We start from the raw sequence: 23,323 nt of genomic DNA on the forward strand, positions 1-23,323 counted from the left end.
CCTGAGGGCTTTTCCAGTAAAACATGACCCCAGGACATGTTTTACAAAAATCATTAACTTCTATCCATGGTTCTGTTACTGTCCTTTACTTCTAACCAGTTTATTTAAATTCTATGAGTGTTATCCAAAAAACCTGGCTTCCTGGAATGGGATAGATGATTTACTGGAATATCCCGAAGAAATTAAATTAATAAGATTTTTTTAATAATACCCCGAAACAACACCTGGAGTCTTCTGGTGGGAAAGGTGTTTTACTGTGATGTCCCTAAACAGAACCTGGAGTCTTTTGGTGGGAAAGGTGTTTTACAGGAATATCTCTAAACAACACCTGGAGTCTTTTGGTGGGATAGATGTTTTAATGAAACAACCTTAAACAACACCTGGAGTCTTTTGGTGGGAAAGGTATTTTACTGGAATTTCCCTAAACAACACCTGGAGTCTTCTGGTGGGAAAGGTGTTTTACTGGAATTTCCCTAAACAACACCTGGTGTCTAGCACTAAAGCATGCGTCAGCTATTTACCTGTGCATTTAAGACTTTTGCCAATGAGATCTGCTTTCGCTTTCTGTTTTTCCTTGATATATTCTAGAATTTGTCATTTGCAAGACTTTGCCAAGCTGAAAACTCTGTCACCACATGAACAAGAACATAGGGAGATAAGCATGGTGATAAGTACACACTTGTTCCCATCAACACGTTTACATTAAGTGAATTGTTTTCACTACTTCATCAGTGGCATGGCTATTTACTAAGGGTAGTTGAACCAACAGAGGTGTGACTTATGGCTTAAGGAGTCCACATCAAGTAGCCATATATCGACAGGAGGGCACCAGTGACGTCCATCAGCCTCGTTCAGGGGACTACACCAGTATTACGACATACACCACAGGAGATTTCACAGAGTTCATTTGGCCCTATAGTATCAAGATGGTCCATATTACTTGCCATAGATGAACATCATTAATAACGCATGAAAGTGTTTTGCTAACCTCTTTATCAACAATTCGTAATTTTGGGTTATGTACAGAGAATGCAAGTATAATTCCTACAAGTAATTTAATTGTTTAATAGTTTATACTCCATTGTTTAGTGTATCAAAACTAATTTTAGATAAATGGATGTACACTCAAATCAGGACAAAAACAGAAATTTGGATCTGTGTTTAGGGTGTTGAGGATGAAGTATGTTGGATTTTAAGAAATATAATCAGACTAATTTGAAATTTGGTAGACACCATTTTATCATGAATATATTTGAAATACATGATGTATAAAGATTTTTTTTTTTTAATTTTCTGTGTCATTTTGGTAGTCAGTTTAAGTGACAGGGTCAGGATGGCTGTGGAATTCTTGTTTCCTTTGCGAAATAGGTATTGGAAGCATAAAACAGAGGAAAAAAAAAATTTCAAACTTTTAAAGTTTATTTCAATTCATAAATTCAATTAAACTGTGTACATACAAAATAACTTCCAAATAAGCAGTGTAATTTTTTCTTAAAAGAAAACAAAAATAAATAGACTGCCATGTAATCATGACTAGACTTAATTTTCTGTTTAAAATTTCCTATTAAATCAAAACCTGATGGAACAAAATTGGAGCAGCCTGATGATTCAGTTTTCAGTATGCTTTACCTCGAACATGCAAACTGAACTCTGCTCTTTCAGTGACAAAATATAAAGCTGACAGTTCAAGTTAAATCAGTGACCACTATTGAAATCATCGAAGAATCAGCATACTTAGAAATACCGCTAGTGTTTGTATCCAATATTTGGAAAATGAAAAAGTGGTAACTAGTAAGTGTATTGGGTAATTACATATTCTTGAACTGGCCTGGAAATAATACTGTTGGATTATTGAGAAAATCTTGTGTATAAATACGTCACCCTATGGAAATGAATGGAGGGGATAACAAGCTTGACTGATAAATGTATTTACCACAAGAGGCCAGTGTTTGTCACAGGGCATAAGATAAGTTATTTAAGCTTTCTTCCGACACTACGAGTAGCAAAGGATTTTCATCTCATTGCTACAGGAGTGTCTCTTAAACCTGAAAGGTTGAAATCAAGTTTTCTAACTTGAACTGTCTGCTTCAACCTGATTAAGTATAACATATTCAAACAACACTATTGCTCAGCTGTATTTATAAACTCTCTCTCATAACACTTTCACTCCTTCAGATAACTGTTTTAACAGTTAGACTTTCCTCTTATTATGTTGTATAATAAACTTTTATTGATTTCTCCCAACAAACAAATCTTGATCATCAAAAAATATCACAGTAATTTTATACATTTCTAAGATACAACAAATTTTACATCTATCACTTCTCGTCATTTTATCCTTTGACCAAGACAAAAATCAAATACGAGAATAACCCAGGTAGTTTTACCAATAAATCCATTGCAGAATGTAAATATTGCATACAATTTCATCAAATCTCTCAAATGTTTGAATTTGTATTTAGGGGATAAAAGACATACGAAAAGCACTAGTTTGTCCAGCAAATCGCCTTGACTTCAATGAATACACTGCAAACACTCATCATGAGAGGATGATAAAATACACAAGTATTATGACTGTTATAATACCAGAATTATAATCCCCAACACAAATGTATGGACCATCTATTTACACTGAACAAACCTTATAAATGAATTTTTTTTTTTTTAACAAATTCAACACAAAAAATGTTGAAATTAAGACCGATTACATGAAGTCACTTGTGTGAAAATTAACCCTCTGGTTCATATTGAATAATTTTGCTTCATGTTGACATGGAGATAGGTAGAAATGTATCATTTCAAAACTGAGACACCAGTCAATGACCTATATAACGCACCTCGGACATAATATTTCATTGTCATGCAACTGTTACAGCTCAAGAGAATTGAAGGATGTTTTTGAGAATTCCTGGAATATCTCCACTGGTTAGTTATTCTGGTTACATTTTGTATATCACAGCTTCACTAGTCTGCAGTAAACGCTTGTAGCCCTGTGATAGCTCGGCCAAGGATCAGAGCATGGATGTCGTGGGTACCTAGTAGAACACGATATGAGATATAAATACACTGATTATAATATACATACAGGTGAAATAGGAAGCTAAGATGACAACATAGCTCAATAGATATCATTGTTTTATACAATGAATCATTTGAAGCAATCAAATTAGATTAGGGATCACACGAAATGTTTAAACAATGAATATCTCACAAGACTTTGGTGGACATAATCACATACCGAAGTCAGAAACAATTCTTCACATTTAATGTTGGATTTTCTTAATCTGCTTGGAACCCTGGCAGATTTTACCTGGCGAGTTGATGTGTTACTGAATTTAGTTCATCATAATAAACTATAACGACTTCAGTACTAATCATGTTAACAGTTCTGATGAAGATAAAACAACCCGTTTTATAAGGCTACACTTGGGAGAAAAGACAAATAGGTTGTTGATATGCTTTTGAACAAGTGTGGTCAATAAATTATAAGATCCATTCACTAACATACCCTCATATGTATTGACAGCCTCTAGGTTCATGACGTGACGGATGACATGGTACTCGTCACTGATACCATTACCTCCCAACATATCACGGGCCACTCGTGCAATGTCCAACGATTTACCACACGAATTCCTCTTTATCAATGAGATCATCTCTGGAGTTATTCTGTAAAACAGACATTATTCCATAAAAGATTTTGTATCTTAACTCATTAGACAATATGTGGTGGTTTCATAGATGTTCAATATACCCTAAAATGTATGTAGTAAATTGTGACATCGGTACAAAATTAGGACGTTTGGGATTTGATAAACACTCAACTTTTAGTGGGGAATTGAACATTGGCATTAAAACACAGCAATGCGTTATACAATGCACAGGTGATCACAGATATACTATCAAGTGTTGCACAGTTAAAATTGAGAGTCTGGAGTGATAATGAATACCACTTTATCTATATTATATTACAACAATCATGCAGTAGGTATTTAAAAAAAATTATATAAATTATCACTGCATTAACATTTAGTTTATGAGTTACTGGCGTAGGTGTTTGTAGTCTAAAAACAATAACATGCTACAGAAAATACTGTCAATAGGAGAAGTAAACCGCAGGTTTATATGTGGATCATCCGGATGACTTTAAAAAAACATGGACAGGCAAATATTAAAGGTGTGAAATCATAAATTATCTGCAATTATCAGCTATGTTGCAGCTGAACTCTAGACAGTCCAGCCAGCCTAGAAAATTTACATTCCAGGTTAATGAAATTGTACTCATTTATGTGTATTATTTTCATTGAATGCATTTTTTAATGTCTTGTCTTGTCAGAAAGATCAAGAATAGATCAAGATTGTGTACTTCAAACTCACAAATCATAGCTGCTTCTCAACATATTTGTGAACATGACCATAGTAACCTGTTAAAGGTTCTGACACTTAGGAACATTTCCTTCATGTCAACAGAATAAGAGATCTTATACCCCATCTCGTATACTATGTACGAAGATGCTAATACATTCCACACTGGTCATTTTCTGATGAAAATGACAGTGTAGTCATTTAAACATTGCACTGTACAGCAAATCAAATTCACATTAAGGAGGTCAATGTTGAGGTTCGTACCATTTATTTGAAATAATTATTACAGTGTTAGTACTAAATCTGGTCTGGTTAAGTTCACTTACAGTCCCTGGTCCTTCAGTCTGCCTGCTTGTATACATGACTGAAGACCAAGTGTGATTTCTGTTAACATGTCTGCCATTTTCTTCTGTATCAATTGATTTTTCGCAAGGGGCTTTCCAAATTGTTTTCTGAAATGCAAGAAAATACATGCTATCAATTTGTGGTCTGAAAATCTATGGTTTGCAATTGAAAATAAACTCTATTAACATTTAGTATATGTGATTTGAAAGAATACATAACTAGTAAGGTATATGTACTAGTAACATGGGATGATTGTGAAATTTTTTTTGGGTGTGTTAAATTGTATAAATTTCAAGTTTCCAGTCAACTGAAGACTGAACATCACGATATCATGAAGACCTGATGAAACACACCTGTCCAGTGTATATTGCTGTGCTGTTTCCAGGCAGAACTCTGCAGCTCCCAATGTTCCCCATGCTATCCCATATCTGGCATTGTTTAAGCACCCAAAGGGGCCCTGAAAACATCACATTTTATTCAAATTGAATTAAAATATCACAGGTACTTTCGTTTCTGAAACAATGAATAAAAAGACTTCGGTCAAATCAAAATCTTTCAATGAAGTGTCCAGACTTAAAAGCAAGATATATCCCTTGAGCATTATCTTAATTCCAATCCACAACAGTTTTGAACTTAAATTCAGTCTGTCTTTTACTGAATTAAATGTAAATGGTTACACTGCTTTGCAATCTAGAATAAGACTATATTTACCCCAAGACCTGACACATTAGGAAGCATATTCTCCTCTGGTACTTCTACATCATCCATGGCGATCTGCCCAGTAATACTGGCACGCAGTGAGAACTTGCCCTCAATAACAGGTGCTGTTAAACCCTTCATACCCTTCTCCAAAATAAAGCCTCGGATCCTGTTATTGTCTTTATCACACTTGCCCCAGATAATGAAGACATCAGCAATAGGAGAATTGGTAATCCTACAAAGAAATGGTATTGATACAAGAGGCCCAAGGGGCCTTAACGGTCACCTAAAAGGCCATTCACCTACCCATTATAAATCACCAAAATCTAGACAGGACAAATATCAACTTCTTTCATAATTCACTCTTAGTAACTCGTAACCAGTTTTCTTGAATAAACAGTTGTATTAAATCAATTTATATTATGATAGCAAAGCTTTGTAAAAATGAGTTAAAACAATATCATTGTAATATGTTAGAGTATGCTATCTTTGTAAAAATGAGTTAAAACAATATCATTTTAATATGTTAGAGTATGCTATCTTTGTAAAAATGAGTTAAAACAATATCATTTTAATTGTAATAAAAATGTTAAAACAATATCATTTTTATGAGTATGCTATCTTTGTAAAAATGAGTTAAAACAATATCATTTTAATATGTTATGAGTAAAAATGTTAAAACAATATCTATCTTTGTAAAAATGAGTTAAAACAATATCATTGTAATATGTTAGAGTATGAAAGGATTACAATGAGTGTGTCATTTCAAAATCACCTACCAGGACTTGCTTCCAGACAGTCTGTACGTTTTTGTAGCAGCGTCATATTTGGCTCTGGTTTCCATGGAAGCAGGATCACTTCCATGATTTGGCTCAGTCAGACCAAAACAACCAATTAACTCTCCTTTAGCTGTAAAAGTATCAAGTTATATGAAAAAAAAATTAAATTACTTATACTCTAAAAATTTGCAGCTAGAAAAATCATCCCTTCATGTTCAGCAACCTGTGACTTGTATTCCATGTAATGTCACAAGGACTTAATTGTCTAGAGGGGACAGCCAGAACCTAATCCCAATCCTGGAAGGATATATTTATTCAACCAACATCTGAAACCTAGCTTTGTGTCACAATGGGGTGAAGGGAATTGATGTTTGTTTAAATGAATGTTTTAATCCATTTAATTTCACAGGAAATCTATAACCAAAAGGTCCATAATCTTGATATTTGGCAAAATTTGTTCAAATCAGTGACCTTAACCCAATTTTAAGGTCAAAGGCTCAGGTCAAATTTGTTTAAAAAGTTTCAGATGACTACTTTTCAATAACCAAAAGGCTCAGATATATTTGACAAATATGGTTTTCATTAACTGCTGAACAGACAAGCAATACAGGTCCATTGGATCTTTTGTTACATTTACTTGTAAGTTTTAAAGGAAATGAAATATATTGTGGTTGGCAGATTTTACCTAGTCTAGGTAAGTATTTCTGTTTCTGTTCCTCTGAACCATAAGCATAGATTGGGTGCATCACAAGGGAAGACTGGACACTCATGGCCGATCTGTAACCACTGTCTACTCTGTAACACAAAAGCTCATCTGATGATGGACCAAATACAATATCTCTTGCAGGAATCACAGCAATATTTGTTATGCTGAAAAAATCGGATAGATATTGACTGTCAATGAAAATGCATTAAACATTAGCCATACTCAAGTACATAAAATGTTTTGACCGAATGAGTGATTCGGCATTACCTCTCCAGTTCTCTGGCTATTAACCCGTAGGCTACAGAGGACACACCAGCACAACCATATCCTTGTATGGTGGGCCCAAGGACCCCAAGTTCTCCCATTTCTGGAATCATCTCTTTGTGAAAGTCTGTAAATCAAAGAACACATTTACCTTTAAATTAAGTCAATAAAATAATTTTACTGGTATAAATTTTCTGGATTATTATTATTATTTTAAAACAAAACTAACCCTGCATCGAAATATTTTCAAAATAAACTAAAATATTGACATATCAGAAAGGACACTGAATGTGTTTTAAGTTTAAACCTGCGCCTAACTGGAAGGTTACACATTGATAAATAATTAATGCTTTTATCATGTACTTAATACAAAATATATCAGACCTGTTCTAGACCTTTTTCATCATTCTGGTTCATAATGTCAGTAATAACCAGTAAAAATCATCTGACATTTGACCTTGACCTTGCTAATTATAGTAATTGTGACCTTAGCTTTTGACCTCTGAATATGAAAAGTCATTAGGAGTTAGCATTTCCTATGAAGAAACAAAGACTGTAACCATCTAAACAGAACAGTGGAACATCTAAACAGAACTGAAGATGTTATTCACAAAAGGATTTCCTATTATAATAACAGTGACTTTGACTTTTGACTTCAGGATTGGAAATAACTCCTAAACATTTTCTTCAAAGTATTGGGTAAAATTTTAGAACAAATGGTCCAACAGAATTTAAGAAATTTCCCTCCCCGAGAAAAAAAAAAACAAAAAAAAAACCAGACAGATGGACAACCTAATAAGCACAGAACACTAGCATCTTCATTGCGGGACCCTAATATGTAAAGATTTAAAAAATGTCAAATAATGCAAACCATACATTTGGCAAGTTTCATACATAAGACTAAATTGGAAGTTCATAGTTATAATAACATACATATATTTCAATCACAGCTAGACACCAATCTAAACTGTAAGGAGATTCAGCTGGATTACATCCAACATGCTTTATACAAGCATATCATAAACAGAACAAAACACATCAAAAATAGAGCATAACTCCAAAACAAATCAATCATATGAATTATTTGAAGTGTACAACTGCAGAGGATCGCTGTACCAAGCACATGGAGTAAAAAGCATTTATCCTGCCGAATTTCCAACAAAAACAAACACCCTGATGCCAATTTACCCCCAAATTTATGTTGTTGTTGTTGATTTAAACTTATCTAACTTCTAAAATGAATGTACATCAATAGCTATTGCTTGACCATAATATTACTGTACATACGCTCGTGTCTGTTGGCCATCAGTACCCTTGGCATCAGTTTTTCCTGGCAGTAGGATCTGAACTGATCTCGAACCATAATCTCCTCCTCTGTTAGTAAACTCTCCAAGTTCAAGGCATCTTTCCAATTAAAGGAAACTAAAATGATAAAAACATATTACTTGTTACATGATGTCTAATATATACCTACTTACAAATATGAAAGGACCTACAACTATCTTAATGTAAAGATATATCATACTTCTAAAATAGATTTATGGTAATTGCCAAGGACTGATGAATCAGTGTTACTAAAGGTATATTATAAATGTATTTTCTATGATAAATTATGAATGTTGTGACATAAAGGCTTTTGACAGTCATACTAGCAGTTTAACTATTCAGACCTGGTTGTACCTGGTCATTTGGTGATAACAATGACAGGTATATGTTTTTTATCTGATTGTAAACTGAAATATCTGATGAGAGAGGAGTAATCATTTTTAGTTAACCAGGGTTAGAAAAATCCACTCGTCCGCCAGACAAGTCAAAGCTACTTGCTGTGTGAGTGATTTGTTTCAGCTACTTGTCCAGCAGGCGAGTGAAATTTGTATTTCTGACTATTGAATATTCCATAATAACTGACGTTTATCAACTTAAACACTCACAAAACTAATTTAAATCCACTGATAGTCGATCAAATACATCAATATAGTAACCTTGTTTACACCACGTGTCAAGACTCAGGCTGATCCAGACTACGCGAAAACCTATTATGTCACCACAAATGTTGTAAACAAGGTTGTTTTGTGTACGTAATTACTGTCAAAAAGTCAATGTTCTCGCTCACTTAAACAGTGAATTATATATGAGTAAAACAATAAAAGCAAGTGTTAAGTTCAAACATTTGATATAGAAATTGATAATTAAATTTGTGTTCCTTAAATTATGTTTTGTTGCCTTGTTTCTTTGGGTGAGTGAATATTGGATTCGGGCAAGTGAATTTCAAGTTTCACTTGCCCGACAGACGAGTAGCTGAAAATATTTTTTTCTAGCCCTGTTAACACTCTACCTTTCTGTGATTTTTTCTGCTCTGTTGATGCAGGCTGTGCTGTACGAGAGTTAAGGAGATATACTATCTTAGAATAATGATAAAATGAATGAAACATGTAAAAGCCTTGAACAGCCATATTAAAGTTTCTGAAAGAATTTTATAGACTGGACTTTTAACATAAACTACAAAATGTGAGTGCAGCCATACCTCCAAACAACTTATCACTACACATCTAACTGATCAGTTTCCAAGCAACTTGCATATCATCTGTTTTTTTTAATCTTTATTTATACGAGGAAATTGGTTGTCCATATAACAGGTCTGTTGCTCTAAGCCATATGCCCAAGTCATATACGTATATATGTAGTACAAAATGTTCAATAAGCCTGTGGTGTGTGATATCTATTACAACTTTAACCCAAACGATAGCTTCATTACAGAATAATATTTTTTAATTGCCCTGTAATAAAGCTACCCTTTGGCATTGAGCCAGAATACATGGGTTGCTTGAATTGTTTTCTTTTTTTTTTTTAACTATCAACCGAGACCAAGACAAATATGAACACGCACATAGACAGACATGATCAGAGCCCTTCAGCCTAATTTTTAAGTAATTACCATACAAAGTCATAAAATTATGTAACATTCGTTTTTTTCAGGTACAAAGTACATTTATACAATAAAACAGATGTAAGTTTGTTAAAGTCTAATACTATGTCTCAAATTCAAAGTTCGATTAGTCGCCATAAGGGCTTAAATAATTTGTGTGACAGAAGATCAGACCTGTTACCAAGACTTGACAGCAGACCTTCAAGTTAACTGACAAGTAGGAACTATAGAATATAAGTTTCAAAAGGATACGTGTTGCAACTCCAGATTGTAATCGACATGTTGTACAAATAGCCTGTATCTTGTTAAATTTGACCGATCTTAGTCCTCGAAGTGCCATACTCATGTAAATGTACAAGATGCCTCCGAAATAACCTTAGCTGACTGCTTGTTGCAAAACATATAATGACCTTCACCTCTGGTGGAGGAGTGTCCCGCTTTTCCGCAGCAAAATTTGTCCTTTCCTTAGAAATCGTCATCATAATGAATCAGAAAACAGAATTGTCATATTTTCTTCTATGCTTAATGCGGTAAAAAGGGTTTTTGTATTTTACAGCAATAATATATACCGGCAGAAGGATCGCAGAAACGCATGCACAACAACATGGCGGAGCTTTCAGAACTCGTGTTGAAGGCTGTCGACAGAACTGAAGGAGTAGATACTAAAGACATAGCCTCACAGCTAAATGTAGATCACCAAAAAGTAGTTGGGACTGTAAAAAGTTTACAGTCGTTGGAAGGTGTAAGTAAATACTTGTATATCTAGAAAGGTTTTCGAAGCAGATGGAGATGCCACGAGTGATGCAATCACCTGTCAATCTGTTGATGTTGATCATGACTCAACAGAGACAAATTCGATTTTACCATTATTTCTATCGGACAGATCAGCCTAGCAGAATGAATGTATGTTATGTTGCTCTTTTAGGCATCTCAACATGAGTGAATTCATGGCTAGTGTTTTAAGTAAGAAAATTAGCACCTAGTCTGGTTTCTCTTTTCATATACTTTGTACATATGCCTATCTGAGATACAGAAATTTCTTGATAAAAGCCTATCAATTTAGTTCACAAACCCGATATACCTAAAAAGTGCCCCAGGGAGGAATGAATGCCTGATGGTGTTTGTACACTATGTAGCTAAAAGAGGTCGATGCCCCTGTCTAACAACATGTGGAATTTCAATTTAATGGACCGAGTGCAAAATAATGCTTGCACTGTGATCTTTGATCTTGTAGCAAGCACACCCTGTAGAACTGTGATAAGATGAGTGTGCAGCAATGTTTTTGCAAGACTGTCATTTCCCTTAGTGTGAACGGTTCTGACTATCTATTTTTTGTCTTGAATAAGAACCATATTCAGAACCCTTCAGACCACATTTTGTAAAATAAGTTTTTGTTTTCAATTACTGGATCAGCAATAAAATTATTCAAAAGTCACAATTAATATAGTAATTGTTCAAATTACTCTGAAGCTTACAATAATCAACAATTACTTGTAGAAGATGTTATTCTAGGGTAAGGGTAATAACATCAAGCGAATGTGATGTTCATCATTCAGTCATATGATTGATTTATCTCACTGAACTAAGAAAGACAGCCAAGCATAACAAAATGAAAAAGGATATCCTGATCTATCTGACTGTTTAATTGTTTAAAATAGGTAATCACTGCAGAGCAATGTGTAGAAAAATGCTGGCAGCTGACAGAGGAGGGAAAGAAAATTGCTGAAGGAGGAAGCCATGAGGCACTTGTTTACTATGCAGTGCCATCAGATGGAGTCACACAGGCTGAAATCATGGTAACATCTGGAATTGATTTAATCACAAAATATAAATGTTCTTATAACACACCACCAAACTTCAGTTTCAACAACTGTAAATTTTCATCTTTGAGTCAGAGCTGATTAAAAAATAAAGAAAAAGATGTGTATTGGATTGATTTATTTTCACCTTCCACTATAAACTTGTCAGACACATTTTTGATAATGTGCTCAGTTGTAATGGAACTGAAGTATGGGATTGGCTGATTAGCAGTTTGATTACTATTGACTTTTCTATGTCAGGTGAGGCATTTCTTGGATTTTGTTAAATAATAATTTTGCTTCTGATTGTAGAAATCTGTTCCAAATGCCAAAGTCGGCTTTAGTAAAGCTATGCAGAATGGCTGGATTCAGATTGACAAGAAAGCTGAAGGTGGACCAAGAGTTACCAAGAAGGTTTGTATGATATTCATAGATATGTTTACATATTCTGAATAATAATGATAAACTTTATTTATTTTACAACAATTGCGAAACAAGTTATTTCAACTTATACTAATCACTCTTGTTGGGCTGGATGTAAGTGTGCGAGGGGTCTTATTGTGGGGGGAAACCGGAGTACCCGGGTAAAACACATGTGGTCTGGCAGGTGACCCTTACCTTTTCACTTCTGTTAAAGGAGTCGAACCCCGGACGGCTAAACTAATTACAGATCAGGAAAGATAATGCTTGGTTGTCATGTTGTCTTATACAATCAGATTACGCAAGAAAAATACATTGGTGTCTCTTTCCACAAGATGTAAAATGTGAATAGTCAGTGTGTTTATTAGTTCAGTACTTATTAATTCAGTAAACTATTGTGTGTATTTATTAGTATAAGTTCACCTTGATGAGGCAGTGTGCCATGTATCAAAAGTAGGTCGCAAATTTTATTTGACCTTTGACCTTATCAAAGAAAAATTTTGCATTGACTATCTCCTACACTACTTGTAAATGAAAACTTCATATTTGGGGCATGTTTTCATCTTCATAAAGCAGTGCATCAATTTTTCAAAAGTAGGTCAGTGATCTGTATTTTGACCTTTGACCTACATAAAAGAAAAAGTTTCTATTTCCTACACTACCGGACACTGGAACTTCATTCTTAGTGTAAGGGTTCACCTTGGTAAGAGTTGTGTCATTGGGGAATGTGATTCGCAGAATTGTTTTGTTGTTTTGTATTTATTAGTGGGTGTGTTTATTAGTTGACATCATTATTAGTTGATGTCAATTAATTTCTGCTCTGTAAGTACTGTCCTTGATATGATTGCTCTGTTTTATTGTCAGGTTGACAACATTAGCGATACTGTACAGGAATGTCTAAAAAGAGTAGAACAGGGCAAAGATGACATGACTGATGCACAAAAAGCGGAGTGTAAGAAAAGGAAGCTCATCACAGAGATGTAAGTCTAGTAAAGATAGTCAGATATGTATATGTTGTCACTATTATGTAACTTCTAATATCTAATAGGTCATAGGATACACTTAACCTGTCAATTTAGTACCTACCTTAGAGAGTACCCTTAGAACAAACTGTTGGAGTTCTTTACACACCGTTAATGAATACATGTACACCTAGATATAAGATAAGTAAGTTGTATAAATACCTAAAACAGATATCAATTACTTGCAGAAAGCTAACAAGTTACCAACTGAGAAAGGGACCAGTTTTTACATTGTCTGTACAGAAACAAGAAGTGGACTTAACACCAGAAATGATACAAAAGTAAGCACAAAAACACCACTGTTAATCTTGTATTGAAGAATTCATATATTATGAAAAATGTAAAACCATACATAAGATAGATATTCTGTTATTCAAAAACGTTTTTTTCATATTAATAAGTGTTTTTTTTATAAAACTCTATGACATATAAAAAATAAATAAGATTAAAAAAAATTAAGTAAAATTGTTTATCATGTTCAGTACATGTATAATACATGAATCGATAACTGTTACATACAATGCTGTAGTAATATTTCTGTTTGATACACCAGCGGGACGTGGAAGGATAAGTCATTCAAAGAATACAACTTTGATGCATTAGGGGTACCTCCCAATTGTGGACATCTTCATCCACTGCTGAAAGTCAGAGCAGAGTACAGACAAATATTCCTTGAAATGGGGTAAGTATGACTCTCTGAACAGTAATATGGAGTTAACATTCCTTATACCCAGTATCACAATAAGCATCTGAACAAATAAATTTTAAATTCATCAGAGTACCTTCAAAATCAAAGTCAAAAAAAGTTGCAAGTAACATATATATATATCATTATTGCTTAACAGTGATAATATATGTATATAAAGAAATCACTTTGAAAAAGATTGTCAATCATCTTCCTATTTCATCCCCATTTTAACATTCAGTTTCACAGAAATGCCCACCAACAATTTTGTTGAGAGTTGTTTCTGGAATTTTGATGCCCTATTCCAGCCTCAGCAACATCCGGCCAGAGATGCACATGATACCTTCTTTGTCTCAGGTCAGTGTCCCTTTGTTTCATATTGTTTTGATATCGATGACTTGATATTAATTGATGGCTGTTTACTCTATCTGTGTATGGCTTGAATAAGGTCTACTGTATCCTCGCAAGGCCCAGGTACAGTTACTGTATCACTGAATGACCCAGGTGTGGTTAACTGTATCACTGAATGACCCAGGTACTGTTTGCTGTATCTCTGTATGGCCCAAGTATGGTCTATTGTATCTCTATATAGCCCAGGAAAGGGCTTCTGTATATCTTTATGTCTGAATGGCCCAGGTATGGTCTACTGTATGTCTGAACGGACCAGGTATGGTCTACTGTATGTCTGAACGGCCCAGGTATGGTCTACTGTATGTCTGAATGGCCCATGTATGGTCTACTGTATGTCTGAACGGCCCAGGTATGGTCTACTGTATGTCTGAATGGCCCAGGTATGGTCTACTGTGGTCTAGTGTATGTCTGAACGGCCCAGATATGGTCTACTGTATGTCTGAATGGCCCAGGTATGGTCTACTGTATGTCTGAATGGCCCATGTATGGACTACTGTATGTCTGAATGGCCCAGGTATGGTCTACTGTATGTCTGAATGGCCCAGGTATGGTGTACTGTATGTCTGAATGGCCCAGGTATGGTCTACTGTATGTCTGAATGGCCCAGGTATGGTGTACTGTATGTCTGAATGGCCCAGGTATGGTCTACTGTGTGTCTGATTTGCCCAGGTATGGTCTACTGTATGTCTGAATGGCCCAGGTATGGTGTACTGTATGTCTGAATGGCCCAGGTATGGTCTACTGTATGTCTGAATGGCCCAGGTATGGTCTACTGTATGTCTGAATGGCCCAGGTATGGTCTACTGTATGTCTGAATGGCCCATGTATGGACTACTGTATGTCTGAATGGCCCAGGTATGGACTACTGTATGTCTGAATGGCCCATGTATGGACTACTGTATGTCTGAATGGTCCAGGTATGGTCTACTGTGTGTCTGATTTGCCCAGGTATGGTCTACTGTGTGTCTGATTTGCCCAGGTATGGTCTACTGTATGTCTGAATGGCCCAGGTATGGTGTACTGTATGTCTGAATGGCCCAGGTATGGTGTACTGTATGTCTGAATGGCCCAGGTATGGTGTACTGTATGTCTGAATGGCCCAGGTATGGTCTACTGTATGTCTGAATGGCCCAGGTATGGTCTACTGTATGTCTGAATGGCCCAGGTATGGACTACTGTATGTCTGAATGGCCCAGGTATAGTGTAATGTATGTCTGAATGGCCCAGGTATAGTGTAATGTATGTCTGAATGGCCCAGGTATGGACTACTGTATGTCTGAATGGCCCAGGTATGGACTACTGTATGTCTGAATGGCCCAGGTATAGTGTACTGTATGTCTGAATGGCCCAGGTATGGTCTACTGTATGTCTGAATGGCCCAGGTATGGACTACTGTATGTCTGAATGGCCCATGTATGGACTACTGTATGTCTGAATGGCCCAGATATGGACTACTGTATGTCTGAATGGCCCAGGTATAGTGTAATGTATGTCTGAATGGCCCAGGTATAGTGTAATGTATGTCTGAATGGCCCAGGTATAGTGTAATGTATGTCTGAATGGCCCAGGTATAGTGTAATGTATGTCTGAATGGCCCAGGTATAGTGTAATGTATGTCTGAATGGCCCAGGTATAGTGTAATGTGTTACCGTATGGCCAAGGTATGGTGTAATGAATCATTGCTGACATCCTATTACTACATTATTACACTGAATACATTTTCTTCAATGTTATATAGAATAAAGTTCATTAATGATACTGATTAAGTTTGAATGACCAGGGTCATGTTAATATCTTAATGTTGTTCATAACATTTGTTGTTTCTGTTGGATTTTGATACAGCAATAATTTGTGGTTTTTCACCAATCACCAGTAGTGTTTTTTCTCTACAGACCCCCAGTTTGCTCACGAGTTTCCTATGGACTACTTAGCAAGAGTTAAAAAAGTGCACTCAGAAGGGGGATATGGTTCTCAAGGGTAAGTGCAAGGTTTTATGATGTCTTCAAGAGGCAATGCCTGTTTAGTTTGATCCTGCTAGAACCCTGATAAAATGAAAAAAAAAAAATTATATTCAGAGAAAAGAAATATGCTGCTCTGTAAAGTTTATACATTGTGTATGTATAACGTGAATCCACTGAGTTGTTATTCTTCAGCATGGAGAGTAAATGTTTTACACAATATCTATCTTTCTTGAGAGAAATTAATGATCAGACTGGAATCCATCGATAACTCCTTGTTTTATAGATATAACTGTGACTGGAAATTGGAAGAAGCCAAGAAAAATATTCTACGGACACACACAACCGCTGTCAGCAGTCGAATGTTGTATAAGATTGCGCAACAGGTCAGACACTAATGCATCAGTAGAAGATCTCAGTGTTTTAAGTACTACTACCTAAATACAATGAAAGTCAAATCTTTGTTTTAACAAAAAGCATATTGGAGCACTGGGTTTGTATTCTTGTCAATATTTACATCAAAAATATATAGTGTTTCAAAATATGTTTTAAATAAAATTGAGTACCGTATTTTCCAGGTTATAAGCCGCAGGTTTTTTCCTCAGCGGTCGAGCGTGCAGCTTATACGCCAGTGCAGCTTATGTATAGGTTTTAGTGTTAATTGCTCCACAGACGTATAATAAATACATAATGCATATCTTAAAGATTTCTTTATCAATGAACAGGAGGAGTTCAAACCTGTGAAGTACTTCTCCATAGACAGAGTGTTCAGAAATGAGGCCACAGATGCCACTCACCTTGCCGAATTCCACCAGATTGAAGGTGTTGTGGCTGATCGGGGAATGACCTTGGGTGATCTCATGGGCATCATCAAAGAGTTCTTCAAGAAGTTAGGCATTGACGAGATCTGTTTCAAACCAGCATACAACCCATACACTGAGCCTAGTATGGAGATTTTCGGCTACCATGATGGTAAATATTTCAGACTTGTCAGTTCGTCTCTATTGTTTGTAAGATAAATGAAATACTCACAATAATTATTTTTCCTTTTTCCTAATTTGGTATCAGAATTAAATTAGATTTGTTCATCTGTGGACAAAGTCTTGAAAATAACGAATGTTTACATAAACATACGTTAAATAAGGAAACAACAACAAAATAAATAGATTGTGATTATTTTACTTATCAATAATTACCTTACTTATCAATAATTTCCTATGTGCTCTGCTTGAACTGCACATACAAATCAATACAAAATAACAAGCGATAGATACACATTTATGAATTAACTTATATATATATATATATACATATAGGCCTGAATTTACAAAAGTGTCAAGCATTGAGCTGATTCAAGGTGGCACCACCTAGACTCTAATGTAATTAGAGTTGTTCCCCTTGACTACGTATTGTTATGATTTATTACAGGATTACAGAAATGGGTAGAGCTTGGAAACTCAGGAATCTTTCGCCCAGAAATGCTCTTGCCAATGGGATTACCAGATGACGTGTCAGTGATAGCTTGGGGATTATCACTAGAGAGGTGGGTGCAAGGCTTTATGGGGTATAACTGGTAGGCAAAAGTAAGCTTAGTGATTATCACCTGATATTCCAGTTCAGTAAATAAGGGGAGATAATTCCCCCTAGCTGTGCTTTTTGCTACTGAGATTTCATTTTTTATATTTTCTTAATTTCAAACAAGGAAAAAATTGTCAGAAATACAAAAATTACTGTTTACAAGCTTTTCTGGGCGGCACCTCAAACACTGATCAAATGACCTCCACAGAACTTTTCAGACTACCGGTAGTTGTTATGCTACTAAGCTCATCTGCCTGAAGGTTACAATAATTATGTCTTCCAATTTTTGCAGGCCCACCATGATAAAATACAAGATTGATGACATCCGCACATTGATAGGGCCAAAAGTGGACCTGCAGATGGTCTACAACAACCCTATATGTAGACTAGACAAGTGAGAAGTCTGGAACCACTGATATAGATATTCTAATTTATAAATCAATTTTACATCATTATCCGATGTTGACATTTCTTCACTCTAAGCATGACAAGACCAAGACAGCTTTTTGTTTTATGCTTTGTACGTTATTGGCATTTCTTCATTATATTGGGGTTGACATATTTTGGTCCAATAGAATATGTAATTCTAACACTGGTTTGTGCAATAAGGTAATACAGAAACAAGTACAATGGCACCATGTCTGTACTTCAGTGTTATTGGTATGTACATGATGCTACAATGGATTCATCGGACTGCACTTGTATGTGAAGAGGCTCAAATTCAATATTAGTGAAAAGTTGATGGAGTAGCTCATGGTGTAAGGTGACAAGACTGTGAAAGGAAGATTTTGTCTTCATGCAAAAGGATGTCGGCTTATTAAAATCATAGGTGCACTATACTTTTAGTTCACAATGAATTTTGATGAAATTTTATTTTCAGAAATCAAACGTAGTACATTTTTGTTATCAGAATTAAATCTGGTATTAACAGATGATTTTGTTAGACTTTTCAATACAACGCCATTTTAATGAATATAAGAAATATGTTGACTGACCCATTTCAGCAACACATTGACTCCTGAATTTCAAATCCCTGCTGTAATTGGAACTCAAAAGTTTATGCCGTTTGTTTGAACAAGAGGCCCAAGGGGCTTGCATCATGCACCTAGCTAATTTAGCTAATCGGCTAAAGAATTTCAAAGATGACAATCAATTTCTGATATAACTTCCTTATTGGGTTCCACCCTTGTGGTCAAACAGAGGTCAGATTCACAATTCATGAACATTGCTTCATGCCAAAACTTGGGCAAATCCTTGTATGGAAAGACTTTTAAGAACTTGCATTTCCTCTATTGGGCTACACCATTTATACCGAACTTTGACTCCTTCGCCCAAGAAAATTTGGCAATATCTATTTATGTTTTTAGAAGTAAGATTTCAGAGAACTTGGAAAATTTCCATTTGGGCCCCACCCATAAGGCCCTTGGGAACTGAGAGCCAATCCTAATATAAACTTTGTTCCTCTTCACCCAAGAACACCTCTTACCAAATTTGGTTCAGACTAAATGTGGGAAATATCCATTCATTCCTACAGGAGGAGTAGGATTTTCAATAGTTTGCTCTATTTCCCCTATTGAGCCCCGCCCCTCCAGGATGAAAATAAATAAGAGACATTTGTGTGGAGTAACATTAAATTCCTTTATTATGTTACCATTACAGACCAAAAGATGATGCACAACAACACACACGTAGCCATGACAATGATTTAAATAACATCTGCCCATCCACCGTGGTCAGTTGTTACTAAGACTGCATACTGACAGTGTTTACCATATTTTTTGTACCTCAATACTTTTGTTTAGTACAAAAATTAGTGCAGGTAATTTGCGCCTGAAAAATAATAATTTACTATCAATTATTTTAGATATATTTACTCTTAAACAAGAAACAACCAAAATTTTATTTCATTTGCAACACATTAATCTCAGTTTCCATTGTCAAAAAACAAAAAAAAAAAGGTAGCCAGTGTCATTTAACCAGTGATGGTAGATTACCTGACAAACCATTAGCTTTGTAAGAAAATATGAATTGTGTTGATTGAATGAATGATCTTTATATGAAGACAAAAAAGATGTCAGCATTGATGATTTGTAATTAGGCTTTCAATTTCCAATGAAAACATTTGATTTAATACAATGATTCCACCAATGTATTTATTAAACTGAATCCAGTCCAGCTGGTATAACCACCACAATGGTAAGCATTCCAAAGAATTATCTACATTATAATTATGAATAAGAAGAAATAAATAAATTGTGGGTTATAACTAATTCAAATGTTGCCCTACGTAGGTTATGTCTTTCTAAAACCCTTCTGGGGTTACAAGTAAGTCAATGGTCACCATAAATAGGTTATATCTATCTTAAAACCACCAGGAGTTACAATTTATACTTGCCAACCTCTAGTGATAAAAGAAAGAAAGCTCTAATTTTTTTCTGATATATAAAGTCATTTTACATGAAGAGAGGCTTACGTGTATGTCGAGAAACTGAATGTCAGTTCATAAAATTAAGAATAAATGAAGGTTTGAAAATGAAAATGGATGAAGTCATTTATATATCTGATGAGAGAAACTTTTAAGCCATACTTTTGATAAGTACAGATGAAATGTCAGGGCTACATGCAATACATACTGATGATATTTACAACAAGATGAAGGCTTTTGCAATAAATGATGGATTTATGCCAACAACTGAATCTTAATTATTAGAATTATGATGATGTAAAATAAATTTCCATGTCAATACACTTTTCCCTATGAAAATTCTAATGTAACAAGTAGAAAACAGTTCAATACTTTGTAGAACAATTTCTCATCGTGTTTTTGTTATAAAAAAAGTAATTAAAAGTTCTTGCACATAAAATATATAATATTCGTTCATGAAAACAGTATAAGACTGTCAAACCTGCTTGAAAATATCGTCTAGTTCTACTTCAAAGAAACAGAAGTAATTTTCGTACAAAACATCTCCTAAAAAATCTAAGCTCTAGTATTTGAATTAAGAAAAATATTCTTAAATAAAAAGTCACATCATTCCTTCAACATTTATCATTGTTGTTGGATAGAATCCCCTTTACTAAAGCCAGTCAGTTTAACCATGGACTATATATTTATCTCTGTATACGTATGAGAAAGTCTTTTTGGTCGTTATAAAATATATTATATATTTACTCCCTCGATCTTAAAAATCATTCATAATCACATCATCACACTTGATGTACCATATTTACAAACAAGAAGTTTACACCAAAAACATACATAACAACAGTGCTTGTACAACAGACAGTGCACCAATGTATCACAAGACTTCTCAACAACATATAATTGTAGAATAACCATCACACAGTGGTTACCATCTTACTACCTCTTCACCAATCTGAAGTACAGTCCATAAAACATATCTGGCTCTTAACTTGTAGATAATCTAGCCAATCTATTGCACTGACTGTCCATTACACAGAAAACATCTTTATACATAGTCCAACAGCAACTGGACCTGTATTTCATCTACCTGAAAATCAAACAGATGTGTTTCTTTACATCGTCTTTCATTGTTTATCAGAAACAGCCAACCATGCGAGAAATGCACTTAGTTTCAGTTTGGAATTTTTTTACAATCTTATGGAATGTTTTTCAGTTATCACAATGTTCATACATAAAGATATGTCTAAAATATATTAGTTAATTTTAATTCACATTTTCATCAACAAAAGACAATAGTCGTTCACTGTAAATAATTTACGTTTTTCCTAGAATTCCTACCGACATTAAATTTGAGAGCATCCTTTATAAATTCTTAATTTCTCATGATTATATCCATATATGGTCCACAAAACAAAAATATTAACATGCATGTACGTTTAATTGTTATAACGGTGAAATCAAATTTCAAGGTATGGCATATATCGTGGGCATCAAACTGTTATAAATATAAGTGATTTACAGCGATTGGTTACAACACAACAATATATAAATCTCTTTAACAAACACATAAGGCTTTTTATAACCGGTCCATTACAGTAGGAACAACGTTAACAAATACTTTGTAACAGATGGATGAAAATTGCATAAAAAGTCATTTCAATGTAAGGCATTTGAACTTTTTTTTTAAGAGCTGGAACTTTCAAACATACCAGGACTTGTAATAGTGTCTTAGCCAGTACATTTCTGACCTCGTCTTTAAGTTATGTGTCATTACAAACCTCGACAGCTGAAATCAGCAGTGTGTACTCTCCCCGCCCTAAAAATTAGGATAGTTAATTGGCACGATTCTAGTTAAGAGTAATACTAAATAGTATGTTTACCAAAGCAATTCTCAGTAATCATTCACAGTTGCTTGATAACAAAAATTATGCCATTTTGTTCCAAATGCTCTAAAATGATTTATGAAAACAAAAATGAGTGACTAACATGAGGTCTTATTGAATTGTGATATCTACTGGTACATTACTCTCTGTCGCTAGAATAATTTACATTGAAGCCCTAGCTATCAATAAAGGTATCGACTATTTGTTTTTAATGTGTAGCAACTGACTTTCTGTCTAATGCTTTGAGAGGAATTCAGTCGTGAGATGTCTTGACCAGAAAACAATATCAGGTCTTTGAAGTCCACTCATTAAGGAGCAATTCTGATTCATTGATTAAAGTATTCTGTATACAATATTAGGAGGACACCTTATCTATATCTGATACACTGTCATCATTATCATCACTATAAACTAATGTTAAAATTTATTTGTATAAAACAATATGATTTCCTAACTAGATACACTGTATAAAACTGGAATATCTACAAAAATTAGTTTTTAAGACTAAGTCTTAATTTTTCACATAAGTAGCAAAATGAGACATTTTTTTTTCTTTGAGAAATTACAAATAAGAAAACTACTAAATTCAAACCCTTTGTTCCAAAAGTCTGGAACCGGTCAATATCTTAAATGATACTAGCATTTGCAAGTGGACGAGGGTATCAACATAATGTAAGGTAAAGTTAGGGTAAGTGTCTGAGACGCGAGGTCAGTATATATGACCTACTGGAATTCATCAAACCTTGACAACACTCAACACAATAAAATGAAAAATAGGAAACAAAAATATTCCATAGATGTTTAACAGGTACAGTACATTGGTGTTCAGCATAGCGATCTTTAAAGCTATTTACAACGAAAATCAACAACAACAATAGAGATCATTTTCTTTGTTGTTTTTTTTTTGTGAATAATACCATCACAAACATTTTCAAAAGTTCAACAAGGTACATCATTTGGTTGAAATTCAAATTAAACTTTATCTTAAAAAGTCTTTGGTCCGGAAACTATGATTTTAAATTGATGTTGATAAAAAGTCTACAAGCTATTTTTCCAGG

General features: G+C 34.6%; 2 protein-coding genes across 2 annotated transcripts; one reads left to right on the forward strand and one right to left on the reverse strand.

Moving 5' to 3' along the window:
- Positions 1-1,401: 1,401 nt before the first annotated feature.
- LOC132552124 (glutaryl-CoA dehydrogenase, mitochondrial-like) lies at positions 1,402-10,489 on the reverse strand. Its single transcript, XM_060216263.1, has 11 exons — positions 10,337-10,489; positions 9,494-9,532; positions 8,446-8,580; positions 7,162-7,285; positions 6,874-6,983; positions 6,189-6,318; positions 5,422-5,644; positions 5,064-5,167; positions 4,692-4,817; positions 3,509-3,669; positions 1,402-3,035 (listed from the first exon to the last, which is right to left on the reverse strand). The coding sequence occupies exons 1-11, from the start codon at positions 10,428-10,430 to the stop codon at positions 2,965-2,967; spliced, it is 1,317 nt and encodes a 438-aa protein (XP_060072246.1). The 5' UTR covers positions 10,431-10,489; the 3' UTR covers positions 1,402-2,964.
- A 187-nt stretch (positions 10,490-10,676) lies between these two features.
- Positions 10,677-18,862, forward strand: LOC132552120 (phenylalanine--tRNA ligase alpha subunit-like). The gene is made up of 12 exons (XM_060216259.1): positions 10,677-10,826; positions 11,743-11,880; positions 12,196-12,297; positions 13,168-13,283; positions 13,514-13,606; positions 13,879-14,007; positions 14,252-14,367; positions 16,314-16,398; positions 16,666-16,765; positions 17,105-17,351; positions 17,808-17,922; positions 18,250-18,862. The coding sequence occupies exons 1-12, from the start codon at positions 10,677-10,679 to the stop codon at positions 18,353-18,355; spliced, it is 1,497 nt and encodes a 498-aa protein (XP_060072242.1). The 3' UTR covers positions 18,356-18,862.
- The last annotated feature ends 4,461 nt before the right edge of the window (positions 18,863-23,323 follow it).

This window comes from Ylistrum balloti, unplaced genomic scaffold (genome assembly GCF_031769215.1).
Source record: "Ylistrum balloti isolate Yb309-2 unplaced genomic scaffold, AGI_CSIRO_Ybal_v1 Utg370238, whole genome shotgun sequence".
In the NCBI taxonomy this organism is placed as follows: Eukaryota; Metazoa; Mollusca; class Bivalvia; order Pectinida; family Pectinidae; genus Ylistrum; species Ylistrum balloti.

What these genes read in the sequence shown, in the direction of transcription:
- LOC132552124 (XM_060216263.1), bottom strand. Translation starts at nt 10,430, where the DNA reads ATGAGTATGGCACTTCGAGGACTAAGATCGGTCAAATTTAACAAGATA. An exon ending in ACAATCTGGAGTTGCAACAC is followed by an intron (nt 9,533 to 10,336) that starts GTATCCTTTTGA and finishes ACTCTCGTACAG; the next exon opens with CACAGCCTGCATCAACAGAG. An exon ending in GAAATACTTACCTAGACTAG is followed by an intron (nt 6,319 to 6,873) that starts GTAAAATCTGCC and finishes ATACTTTTACAG; the next exon opens with CTAAAGGAGAGTTAATTGGT.
- LOC132552120 (XM_060216259.1), top strand. Translation starts at nt 10,677, where the DNA reads ATGCACAACAACATGGCGGAGCTTTCAGAACTCGTGTTGAAGGCTGTC. An exon ending in GTTTACAGTCGTTGGAAGGT is followed by an intron (nt 10,827 to 11,742) that starts GTAAGTAAATAC and finishes TGTTTAAAATAG; the next exon opens with GTAATCACTGCAGAGCAATG. An exon ending in TGGGGATTATCACTAGAGAG is followed by an intron (nt 17,923 to 18,249) that starts GTGGGTGCAAGG and finishes CAATTTTTGCAG; the next exon opens with GCCCACCATGATAAAATACA.